At 35.9% G+C, this 13,748-nt stretch overlaps 1 protein-coding gene across 7 annotated transcripts in view; it reads right to left on the reverse strand.

Annotated features, from left to right (window-relative positions):
* LOC127945829 (trichohyalin) overlaps positions 1 to 13,748 on the reverse strand; it is a 50,547-nt gene that overhangs the window by 24,103 nt on the left and 12,696 nt on the right. For 4 of the 7 annotated variants that reach the window (XM_052541909.1, XM_052541912.1, XM_052541908.1 and 1 more), the window contains exons 4-6: positions 1,411 to 1,562; positions 663 to 747; positions 325 to 378 (exon numbers count right to left, since the gene is read on the reverse strand). In XM_052541909.1, coding sequence (XP_052397869.1) covers positions 325 to 378; positions 663 to 747; positions 1,411 to 1,562 — 291 coding nt within the window. The remainder of the gene's footprint in view (positions 1 to 324; positions 379 to 662; positions 748 to 1,410; positions 1,563 to 13,748) is intronic. The other 3 variants (XM_052541913.1, XM_052541911.1, XM_052541910.1) reach the window with 1 other exon arrangement.

Raw genomic sequence — 13,748 nt, forward strand, 5'->3', positions numbered from 1 at the left:
ACGCTCAGCACCACACCCCACACTAAACACACACTTCGCACATTAGAGTCTGTGTCTTTCCTGTTTCCACCTGACCGCACAGTAATACCTTTTTGATTAAATCATAAAAAAAAAAAATGTTCTTCATTAAATCAAACACACACACACACACACACACACACACACACCACCCAGCAGAAGCACACACATGATAATCATTTACTGGACTCATTATGTTCTCATTCCTTCTAATCATGTGATCTGCAAAAACACCCGGAATGCATGTATTGATCAGATTCCTGTGCTGCGCTCTGATTGGTTGGATCATGCTGGTTCTGGACTTACAATAAAACCATTGATGTTCTGCAGGGAGCATCGATCTGTTAGAAGATCAGCGGCCTGATAAAACACAGGTCAGGGGGTCAGAACAAAGGAAACAAATCCTAGCGATACAAACCCAGTCCGTTTAAAACAGAGCAATAAAATAAAATAATAATAAAATTGTATCTTTGAAAATCAAAACCTGGATCTGAATTGTTAATGTTATTATAACCTAAAGATGCTATGTGAAAGTTTGAAAGAGAAAAAAAGTTGGTTCTTCACACACACACACACACACACATACACTGATACTGATATGCAGGTTTATTAATGCTTGCTGGTTAAGCTACTTTAAGGAATACCTGTGGAGTTGTTGTTTCCACCTTCCGTTTCTTCTTCTGGTTTTGTTTGTTGGTTCGTGGGAAAACCATCAGCGCCTCCTGCCACCTTTATTAAGACACAGACAACATTCGGCATATCTCAAAACAGCAGTTAGTTAGTGATTGCTTACGTAATTAGACAGACTGGATCAATCAGTGAGTGACCGCATCAGTCATTCCTTATTAATGTTTAAAACCAAACCCACATCAAGCTTTACCAGATTAAAAAAAATGGCATAAACACTAATTTTTCTCTCAATTACAATTGTGACACAGCAACACAACTTGTCTTAGTTTCTTGCTAGTTTTGAAATATTAAATGCAATTTATGTTTTGCTGTTATATTCTTATCTGCAACTCTTATTAATCAATGCATTATACAGCAAAATAGCAAGTGATAGCTCTATGAAAAATTGTTTATGTTCCCCATTTGTAAGTCACTTTGGATAAAAGCGTTTGCTAAATAAGTAAATATTAATGATTAAATGTCATGATTAAGTCTCAAAGAGCTCATAGAGCAGAAATGAGTGGGATAACATAATTCATTGTAGGATGTAACATTTACACTATCATCCCTCAGTAGTTCATCACATCAATACAGTGAAGTGTTAAACTGCACATAAACATCAGACGGTTGTAAAAATATCTTATGATCGACTGTGAAATTTGAATTAATGCTCATTGTTCATCCATGCATGTGTGTGTTTGTGTGTGTGTGTGTGTAACTCACCCATTTATGATCTCTTTGCTCTCAGCACGTATGTAATAGTCTTTCTCTGGTGTGCAGATGCACAGCGAGTGTTTCTGACCCGTCCGGCTCTCACCGTCCACAACATCCACACACTGATTCAGGTTTATGGTGTCCTGTGGAAGAGTGCTGGCCTGAAACACACACACACACACACGCATTAGTAGTTTCAACAACACAAATGTATGATGCAGCACAACTGTTTTAAGCATTGAAAATAATCATAAACATTTCTTGATTTCTGAAGGTCATGTGACACTGGAGACTGGAGGAATGATGCTGAAAATTCAGCTGCGCATCACAGAAATAAATTACATTTCAAAATATATTCAAACAGAAAATGGTTGTTTTAAATTGTAATAATATTTCAGAATTTTACTGCATGTTTAATCAAATAAATGCATCCTTGGTGAGCAGAATAATTTGTTCAAACTGATTTTGAATTATAGTTCAGGCTAAATATATCCAGTCACATGTGTTATGTCTGATTGTAATCACCAAGTATGTCTAAATAAATATTGTCATGAATAATGTTGTGTACAAAAAGCCTCAACAACAACAAAACCTCCGCTGTGGAATTTGCCATTTGACAAAAACAGACAAGATGTGTGTGCTTCCTCAGATAAAGTATAAGCAATGATTTATAGATTATAAAATAATAAAAAGTTTGGTTATTGCACTTACAGAGAAACTGGCTTTAAATAAAGCCAACAGAAGTCTATGTTACGTGCTCATCTAGGTGGCACAGCAATGTGTGTGTTTGTATAAACGTGTGGCACATGACCTTCCTCAAACACATACCACAAAAACACCACAAACCGGTTCTTTCTCCCTGTATTTCTGTCATTCCCAAGTCTCTCTCTCCCCTTCTTTCACAAACTCTCTTTCGGTTTTTTACTTCTTGTTCTTGACAAAGAGTTGCAACATTCCTTATTTGTTGTGCAGCCAGCATTCAGTCACACACACACACATGTTTGTTTTTGTGAAAAGTGTGTTCATCCCATAGGTGTAATGGTTTTTATTCTGTACAAACTGTATATTCTATGTCCCTTCACCAACCCTACACCTAACCCTAACCCTCACAGGAAACTATGTGCATTTTTACTTTATCAAAAAAACTCATTCTGTATGATTTATAAGAGTTTAGAAAAATGGGGACATGGGTTATGTCCTCAAAAGTCACCCTCTCCTTGTAATACCTGTGTCATACCCATGTTATTATACAGAGATGTGTCCTGATATGACACAAAAACAAGAGCACACACACACACACACACACAGACACACACACACACACAATAATTCTTTCAACGGCAAAGACAGACACACACAGAAACAGTGACCAAGCAACACACACATACTAATCACAAATTTGGAAAAGGCAAACAACACAAAACCCCTGAAAAAAAAAAACAGGCCTTCTAACACTTCTTTTTCAAAGTTGCGTTTCCAGCTTCCTTTTAATCGCTTGTTTACCGCGTTTCACTTCGGTGCCGCTGTTGAATGAGTTTGTGTGTTTTAAAACCACTGATGACATGATGCCGACACGTCTGAGTGATGCATCATGGGAGACATTCAAGTTCAGTAAAAGAGACATCATCCATTTTTAATGGACGGTGGGGGGGGGGGGGTTAAGTCCCTGTAATCATCCCAGCAGGGTTCACTCGCGGTCAGAAATAACTCTTGACCTCTCTTAGCATGTGGCCTAACCCAACCTAGCATTTATCAGCTGCTGGCTCGCTATTTTCCGGAGAGAAATCAACTGCTCCATAAAGGTTTATATTTATAATTAAAAATGTTCTGATTGAGTATTTTCATTTATTATTCTAAAATTCTCTTCACAACTCACATTTAACTGTTTATGTTCAAAGTCAACAACAACATTTTGTTACAGAGCGATTTGTGTTCTGTGAATCATATTTGCAGATCAAAGTTCAAATATTGTTTTTGACTTCTGTTGTCTATAACTGACACACTAGTAAATAACTAACTAACCACCAGTGAACTCATTCATCCACAACCTGTGCTTCCATATTTGAAATACGTGACATTTTAGAACTGAAACCACATTTGAAGCTCTATATATATATCTCTCTCTCTATACTTACATGTTTGTTTTTTTGTTGTTGTTTTTAATCAGGTTTAAAATGTATATCAATATGTAAGTATTATCTATTTGTGTTATAAAATTAATCGCAACTTCATGTTTAACAATTAAGAAAGATTTTAAATTAGTTAGATTTTAAATAAAAATAATCTCCATTTTTAACTGTTTTTGCATTCAACTTCAATGGTCACGTGTTTTGACAAATTAATTTTAAAAGTATACATATTCTATGTAGTCCATAAATGAGTTTAAAAAAAATAATAATAATAATTTTAAGAGTTTCATTTAAAATAATTGTACTTTAAAAAAAAAAAGTAATTTAAAATCATTGTTTTCAGGTGAATTATAGAACGTTCCATTGAGTACAGCAGGACACTTCTTGAAACTTTGTATTCAAAAAGTTTCAGAAATTATTATCTAGATAAGGGATTCCCAAACTTTTTTTCATCTGAACACCTAAAATATAAAACATTTAATTTAACAACACATTCCAAGGGATATAAAATATGGTCATGCAGAATTAATACGTGCTTTATATTTACTAATAAACAGTCAGTGTGCTAGTATTATTCTTGTTAGTTAATAGTGAGAATTAGTCCTTAAAATAAAGTTTAATTAAAACTATGAGCTTTCCATCAGCTTGCAAAACCCAGTTTGCACATCTTTGGTCTAAACGGTTGATAACTAGAAAAAGAAAGCCATGTGAATGAAGTGGGATCATTGTGATGATGATAAATCGCATTAAAACTCCTCTGCGTCCCGTTGTCTTTAGAGAGGAGCCTCTGGGAACGCTGCCCGACTGACAGAAAGTTTTACGCAACACAAAGAGACTGCTGAATCTGTGTTCAGCAAACCCACAGCTTTAACCCACAGGTCAACATCAGGGGATCATTTCTGCATGTATGTTCAATAACCGTCCGTTTAATCACAGCACACACATGCATTCAGATGCAACTGCTCTGAAAATAGCAGCCAGGCTTCTTTTGTAATCTTCCTCTCATCCTGTTCTTTCCTCCTACACATCCCTCTCTTTCTCTCTCGTTAGTGAGTCTAAGTTCAATGGGGGCGGACAGCAGAGGAAGAGGAGAGTGAACGAGAGGAAAGCAGGGCTGTCAATCGATTTTAAAAATGCAATTGAATTAATCACGTAACATGCTGATTAATTCATGACATTACTCACAATATCAAGTCCCTATGAAATGGTCTGATGTTATTTTTCTCTCTTGTGTCGATGCATTTCCTATTCAAATGCATATATGTTTGGTAACACTGTATAATAAGGTAAACCTACATCACTTAACATGAATAATACTTTTATAGCATTTATTAATCTTAGTTAAATTTCGCCATTTACTAATACATAATTAAAATTAATAGTTGTATCTGTTAATATTATTTAATGAACCCGAGCTAACATTAATTAACAATGAATGGTTGCATTTAGATGAACTAACATTAACAAATATGAATATATACTGTAAGATATTGGATATTAATAATTAATGCATTAACTGAAAGTTTCTATAATGTAATGACAGTCAATGGCAATCAAAACAACAAACTTCCTCTTTACGGACAAAAACACATTTTATAGTTTTGTGTGTGTGTGTGTGTGTGTGTGTGTGTGCTGCTAGAGAAACAAGATCAAACAGGTTTGGAGAGACATGAGGGTGATTAAATGATGACCAAATTTCTCTTTTAACGTTTCTGTAGATTTTGTGAGATTTTAACGTTTTGTAAGATTCACCGCTATAATCATTGTAAATTTAAGGCTTGAGCAGTCGTTATGGAAACACATGTTGGAGAGCAGCTATAAATATAGCGTGAGACTCCGAATGTGTTCAAGCGCTCAGCGTCCAGACATCCTGAACTCTCACAAGACCATTTCGGACACTTTAGCACCTGTTTCTGATGGGACCGATACAATGAAAACCCTGCTCGTGACATCAACACACACACACACACACACACGCACGCATATCAAAACCATCTTCATTAAAAAGCATTTCAGGTGGCTCTGTGCGTGTGTGTGTGTGTGTGTGTGTGTGTGTGTGTGTGTGTGTGTGTGTGTGTTTCCTCAAAAACTCAAGTTGTTGTCTGAATTAAAAATGATGTGTTAAAGACTCATTTTAGAATTAAAGCTGCAAGCAGCGATGAACGGGCCCTCGCACCCGGGCTCACCGGCAGCGAGTGGCTTTAGTTAATAGGTGAACGGTGAGAAATATGCGTTTAAACTCATAAATATAAGTAGAATATATCAATGATTATTCCATATATGTGCCAATCTTCCTGTTGCCAGCAGGTGGCGCTATCATTATAATGGAATATTGGCCTTCAGATGTGTTCAGGGCAGGACTTTTATCGAACATGTGAGGTTTGGGGAGGATTGGACATTTTATGCCTGAGTTACAACAACATCCTATTTCATGTCGAAACATCTAAATTTGTCAGGCCGCCATGGACACGCCCTTTAACGAAACCTCAAGATCTTCGCAATTTGAGATCGCAAAAGGCTTTAGATTACACTGACCAAGTTTGGTGTTGATCTGAATAAATTTCTAGGAGGAGTTTGTTAAAGTCCAACCCCTGAAAATGGCCAAAACAACACTAATTTTGCAGAGAAAATTCTAAATAACTGACTTCCTGTTGGGATTCGGATTTCGTACCAAGAGACTTTTTCGTAGATATTGGTGTGTTACATGTGTGTACCGATTTTTGTACATGTACGTGAAACATAGCTCGAGGCGCACTCCGTTTAAAGTGTATACGCACTCCGTTGAAAGTGTATAGGTGGCGCTATCGAGCCATTTTGCCACACTCTATGGAATATTGGCCTTCAGATCTGTTTAGGCCAGGACCCTTATCACACATGTGAAGTTTGGGCAAGAACGGACATTTTATGCCTGAGTTATAACATCTTTTATTCCCGTGGCGAGACATTGAAATTCATCACGGCGCCATGGACACGCCTTTTAACAAAAATTCAAGATCTTCACAACTAAACATCACACAGGTCTTTAGATTAGACTGACCACAAAAAAGACATTGATGTCATAACATTTCTAGGAGTAGTTTGTCGCAGTGTAAAATATTTAACTTCCTGTTGCCAATAGGTGGCGCTATGACTATAACTGAATATTGGCATGTAGATCTGTTCAGGTCAAGAGTCTTATCCAACATTTGAAGTTTGGGGCAGATTGGACATTGTATGTCTGAGTTACAGCAACTTCTTTTTTCATGGCGAAACATCGAAATTTGTCAGGCCGCCATGGACCCGCCCTTTAACGAAACCTCAAGTCCTTCGCAATTTATTATTGCAAAGGGCTTTAGATTACACTGACCAAGTTTGGTATTGATCTGAATAAATCTCTAGGAGGAGTTCGTTAAAGTACAACCCCTGAAAATGGCAAAAACAACAGCAATTTTGAAGGGAAAATTCAAAATAACCGACTTCCTGTTGGGATCCGGATTTCGTACCAATAGACTTTTTTGTAGGTATTGGAGTGTTACATGTGTGTACCAATTTTTGTACATGTACGTGAAACATAGCTCGAGGCGCACTCCGTTGAAAGTGTATAGGTGGCGCTATAGAGCCATTCTGCCACACCCGGTGGAATATTGGCCTGAAGATCTGTTCAGGCCAGGACTCTCATCACACATGTGAAGTTTGGGGAAGATCGGACATCTTATGCCTGAGTTATAACATCTTTTATTCGCATGGCGAGACATCGAACTTCGTCGCGGCGCCATGAACAAGCCTTTTAACGAAAACTCAAGATCTTCACAACTGAACATCGCACAGGCCTTTAGATTAGACTGACCACAAAAAAGACATTGATGTCATAAAATTTCTAGGAGTAGTTCGTCGCAGCGTAAAATATGTCACTTCCTGTTGCCAATAGGTGGCGCTATGACTATAACTGAATATGGGCATGTCAATCTGTTCAGGTTCGGAGTCTCATCAAACATGTGAAGTTTGGGGCAGATTGTTCATTGTATGTGTGAGTTATAGCAACTTCATTTTTCATGGCGAATCATCGAAATTCGCCAGGCCGCCACGGACACGCCCTTCAACGAAAAGTCAGGATCTTCGCAATTTAACATCGCAAAGGCCTTTAGATTAGGCATACCAAATTTGGTGTTGATTTGAAGAACTCTCTAGGAGGAGTTCATTAAAATACAACACATGGAAATGACCAAAATTACACAAAATATGCTCATAATATTAAAAATAACCGACTTCCTGTTGGGTTTAGAATTTCGCTCCAAGAGTCTTTTTTGTAGGTATTGGTGTGTTACATATGTGTGCCAATTTTCGTGCATGTACGTGAAACATAGCTGGAAGGCTGTTGATTTTCTTGGTATAGGTGGCGCTGTCGAGCCATTTTGCCACACCCTCTTCTGAATCCTATATCAGACGAAAATTTTCACCAGGTTTGACGAGTGTGCAAAGTTTCATGACTTTTTGAGCATGTTAAAGCCCTCAAAAATGCGATTCATTCGGGAGAAGAAGAAGAAGAAGAAGAAGAATAAATATAGCTGCAAGCAGCGATGGCGGGCTCAAGCCACCAATGCCATCGCCACCTCGGTGGCATCAGGTAAACTGTGCCCAGCGGGCACATGCATTCACAATATCCCTCTGGCAGTGACGTTTTAAAGGATATGGCGGTTAAAGGGTTAATCCGAATCATCTAGACTTTAAAATCACATTCACAGAACAATATATATATATATATATTCCCCAAACATATATATATATATTTAGTAACACTTTACAATAAGATTTCATTTATAAACATTATGTTAACATGAACAATATTTATATAGCATTAATTTATGTCAGTTAATATTCCAAACTTAAACATTAAAACATTGTTTTATTGTGATTTTTTTCCAAGCACATTTTACCAATTCCAAACCATATCAATCTTAATAACTACCATTATTTTTTATTTAATCATTTATGAGTGCTATACAATAGTCCAGGAAAGCTGTAAGAGAAAAACTCCTTATATTCATGTGCAGAATTATTAGGCTGTTTTCTTTTACAGATGAAATGCGCTAAAAAAGAGTTTTAACTCAAACTGTTTTAACTCAAAGTCGAAAATTATGAAATACCCATGAGAAATATCAAACACAAATGCAATACAGAAATGGATAAGTTAAGACTTGACCATTGTACAAAAATGCTGACTGGGTCATGAGGTCAGAAAAGAAGAAGAAAAAAAAAAACAGGTCAAGAAGAACTGACAAAAATAATTGCAAAATAATTAGGAATTAATGTGAAGATTAATTTTTAGTCAATTCTGCAAGACAGACTTTCAGGAAAGGAGGTGGAATAAAAATGAGCTCCTAAATCTTAATCCCGGATTCTGGAAGATATATTCCTCAAACCATCGGACAAGAGGAGGTGGTGCTGGTCCTTCATGAGTCACTCTAATCTGTTCATAAAGCCTATATATAAAGTCTTAATATATAGTATTTCACAATACTTCATGGTATTCTAATCAAATCATTTTTTGGAATCTTAGATCTCTCAGAACCTGACACCGAGTAATTCTGAGACTCCAGGAAAGTGGCAGTTCTGTAAAATGTTGGCGCTGGAGACTAAATGCTCCCTGATTGTTTCACACCTAATTCACTTAACACACACACACACACGCACATACACACACACACACACACACACACACACACACACACACACATTACCCACAGTGACAGAGGGACAGAGTGACATCAGATGTATGATAGTTTTTTAATTTTCTATCATCCATATAGTGTTGTATAGTCATGAAACTATGCATATTTCCTCAGAATGACTTGTCTTCTATGTGTACATTTTTTTGAAGTGTTTAGAAGCTGCACTTAAAAAAATAAAAGACATTTACTGGTTACTTTTTTACTGTTATTTCAAAAAATCACCACGACAAAACCATTCAAGCTATTCAAAATTCATCCGCACCTGTACTGTAAGATACATTCTTTAAACAGTGGTAAAAGAGGATGTGGTGCTGATCCTTCAAGAGTCACTCAAAACTTATCTGTCCATAAAGCCTATAAAGAATTATTCTTAATATACAGTTCACAATACTTCAGCATGTTGTTCTAATTAAGTGAGGGTCATTTTATCAGTAAAATACATAAAATTCATATTATTTTTCTTTGAAAGATTTCTATAAATGATTTAAATCATACTTGTTTCTACAATAATTATTTAAAAGTGATCCTATAGCTCCATCTGGTGGCCATTATTGGTACTAAGAATTGCCAGCTTGATTTATATGTTATGATAGTTTTAATTTTATGCTGGCTCTTGAAAATGATAAAGCTATGAAACTTACTGTGCTTCCTTCAAATGATGACTTCTAGATATATAAAAAATTATGAAGAGTTGGAATTAAAAATTTTAAAGATATAGTAAAATAACTATGGTATTTTTTTATGTTACTTTAATAAATCTCTATGGCCACACCATTTAAGGTATCCTAAACCCATTCGCAATTTAACATCTTCAGTATATGGCTTCATGTTAAAAAAGTTTGGTGTGAACTACTTGTGTCTTCTTGGAGGAGAATGAATTCATTTACAGGCTGAGTTTATCATAAATCCACAATAACATTTCTGAGTTCTGTATCAATCAGTGTTGTTGTTTGTTTATTTTTATTTTTTTATTTTTCATAGGAAGATAACTGACCCTTTACTCTCCTTTTTAATAAATGAGCTATTTATAGCTGTATTTATAAACTGCTTACTACTGACTATTAATATTGGGACAAGGCTTTATGAAGCATGAACTGACTATTTACTAATGAGTGCAGTTATTATAAAGTGTTATCAATGCATTTGCTAATGTTAACAAATTAGACATTATTTTACAGTGTTATCAAATCCCTTAAATGATTTGTAAGTGTTTTGTAATGATTTTATTGACCTAAAAGCATTTGTGAAAGTTCTGCTTACATTACAGCTTAGTCTTGATCTGTGAGCTGAACAGATTTACTGTTACATCCATGAGATTATGTAAATTCAAATAAATATCATGTCACAGGATGTCAGAGGTCAGTATCAAATTAGTTTGAAATTATTATTTGCAGCACAAATAAGGTTTTTTATGATTTTTAAAAATCCCTAAAACTGTCAGAAAAGGATAAGGCCTAAGATTTCTATGTGAGTGGCTAAATTTGTTTGTTTTTATAACTATAATGCATAAACTATGAAACTATACAAAATGTATAAAAAAGTACAAGTTATTCTTTTCCAATGTTTTTTATTTATTTACATTTTTTTTTTTTTTTTTTTTTTGGGATTTACATTTTTAAAAATTAGCCTATGGCAATCATTCTAAACAGCTTGAATAAAACCTGTCAATATTTATTATAGACCACTATAACTGTGTATAATCTAACAAACGAGTTTATTATGAAAATAAAGTGTGTACACCAGATAAATTGGACGATAAAGAAATTGCTAACAATAGTATAATAGAGCATGTTTTAGGTTTTTAGGCGTTTAGATGCAGAAATGGACAAATCAAATTTAAAATAAAATGTAATTGATTTAATTAAATATAGATTAAGTCTTGTTAGAGCAAAATAATAAATAAATACGTACACACATTAAAAAAAGCAGCCAAGATGAATGAGTTTAATTTTTTATATAGATTAAAATTGAAGACAGAAGCAGCTGGTATATGCGGTCACTTAATATTAAAATCCAGTATATCCACTTCAGATTTATTTCTCAACAGTTTATGTTCACGTGGCTGTTTTCGTTTATATTAGCCAAGCTATTATGTATTTTGAAATAATCTTTTCCGTGATGTGTTCGTTCTTACGACGAAAGGCAGAATCCTGCAGCTCGAGAGATATATGTTATTCTGCCAGTCGCGCTTTCAAATAGTCTTGCGCACTTAAACGGGTCACAAACACCTGCATTTAGCTCGTGTAGTGTTATAATGGATGTATTGTGTGCATTTATGGCAATAATTTATTTTGAAAAGCTCTTAAACAAGAATAAATTCGTTTGTTTTGAACTTGTGACACTGTGCGCGCTGATCGGAGGCAGTGATTTCAGATAGGCAGCCGCGAATATTTCATTTTCACACAAACAGTTCAAAAACATCTTAATTTAGCTCTTGGTGTGCTCTAATTGGTGAATTGTGTGATATCGCTGCAATACTTTATTTTTAATAGCTATAAAACAAGAATAAACTCGTTTTTTTCTGAGCTCATCATTCCACACGCTCCTGCTCAGAGCGGTGATTCATCTCTCGTGTTTCTCACGTATCACTGACCACACATCAATTATTAATGAGCCCTGACCTTATAATAATCATATATGTTGGTTTAGCTTGTCAGTGTGAATTAAATCCAAGTATTTATTTGTATTTTAACCGATTTAAAATCGAAACCAAAAGACAGTCTCCTCCCTTTTTTATTCCGGTAACTGCACCTGTAGGGGCGCTATTTCTCTCAGACAATGGAAGTCTAAGCACACACACTCAAACAGAGGGACAGAGTGATATGAGATGTCTGACAGTTTTTTAATTTTCTGTTATCCATACAGTGTTGTAAAGTCATGAAACTATGCATATTTACTCAGAATAACTTTTTTTCTTTATGAAAAAAGGTTTTGAAGTGTTTGGAATTTAAAAATGCAGGAAAATTAATAATTCCATCTTTATTGTCATTTTAAAAAATCCCCACGACAAAACCATCCAAGCTATCCAAAACCCATTCACAATTTAAGTTCCTCAATGTTTTTTCAACATGTACACCAAGTTTGGTGTGTATAGTGTTACTCTCCTCTGAGCAGTATGCATTAATTCACAGCTAAATGTAAAAAACAATCCACATTCAAATCAAAATAGCCGACTTCCTGTTGGTCGTAGCTGATGACTGTGAATTAGAAAGTTGTCCGTCTTGATAAGAACAATTTTTGTACTGAGTTTGGTGTCTGTAGCTAAAACTAACCCCCCCACTTTTGACAAAAGGTGGCGCTATAGAGTGCCTCTTCCACGCCCTCTTATGAAATTTTGCCAGTGTCTAGCTGTCACTAATACTGATATGTGTTCTGAGTTTGATGAAATTCTAAGCATGTTATATGCCTCAAAATCACCTGAGAAGTATTCCAGTTTGACATGTTGCCACGGCAACAATATTTTTAGATATCAATATCCCCCCAGCAGATTTATATCGACTGTGTTTTAACATTATTCTGATGAAGTTTGAAGCAAATCGAGTAAAAATAAGATGCTGAACACAAAGCATTTTGAAAATGACACACTTCCTGCTGCCAGTTGGTGGCGCTATAACTTTGACTCCTAATAGTCACATATATGTGATTGACATCATACAATGAATAATCTGATGAAGTTTGATTAAAATCAGGAAATGTATGTGGATGGTATTAGACACTTCCTGTTTCTCATTTCTCGCCATAATTTCAACGCCTCGCCACGAGCAAACCGTTTGAGATATCAAAAATCCCCTGGCAATTTTTCATCCCCATTGTCTTGAGATCATGTTGACCGAGTTTGGCGGCAATCGAGTAAAAAACCTATGACAAGTATTTCAAATTCCAGAGCATATGCTTTTTACATAACTCTAAATAGCTGACTTCCTGTTGGGCGGAGCCTATAACATGCAATACGCAAGTTGTTCGGCACGATGAGATCTAAATGTGTACTGAGTTTCATATTAATACGTGCAAGTATGTGTGAGCTATACATCAACATTTATGACTGTGTTCCAGGGGGCGCTGTAGAGCCCCTGTGCCACGCCGAGGTCCCAGCCTCTGCAGGCTCCTTAAGGCCACAGATTCCAAAGTGTGCGCAAACTTTCAAGAGTTTTTGAGTATGTTAAGGACCCCAAAAGCCCCCCCAACTTTGACGACAAATATGAATAATAAACCCCAAATAGCCAACTTCCTGTTGGGCGGAGCCTATGATATGCAATGCGAAAGTTGTTTGTATTGATGAGTTCTATACGTGTACCGAGTTTCGTACGTCTACGTACAAGTATGTATGATATATGGCCCTCCATATTCCAGGGGGCGCTGTAGAGCCCCTGTGCCACGCCCGTGTATTAGTCTCTGCCCGGCCCTAATGGCCGCAGGTTCCAATGTGTGTGCCAATTTTCAAGACTTTTTAAGCATGTTAAGGGCCCCAAAAGCCCCCGAAACCTTGAAGAAAAATAATAATAATAAATAA

This window comes from Carassius gibelio, chromosome A24, assembly GCF_023724105.1.
Source record: "Carassius gibelio isolate Cgi1373 ecotype wild population from Czech Republic chromosome A24, carGib1.2-hapl.c, whole genome shotgun sequence".
In the NCBI taxonomy this organism is placed as follows: domain Eukaryota; kingdom Metazoa; phylum Chordata; class Actinopteri; order Cypriniformes; family Cyprinidae; genus Carassius; species Carassius gibelio.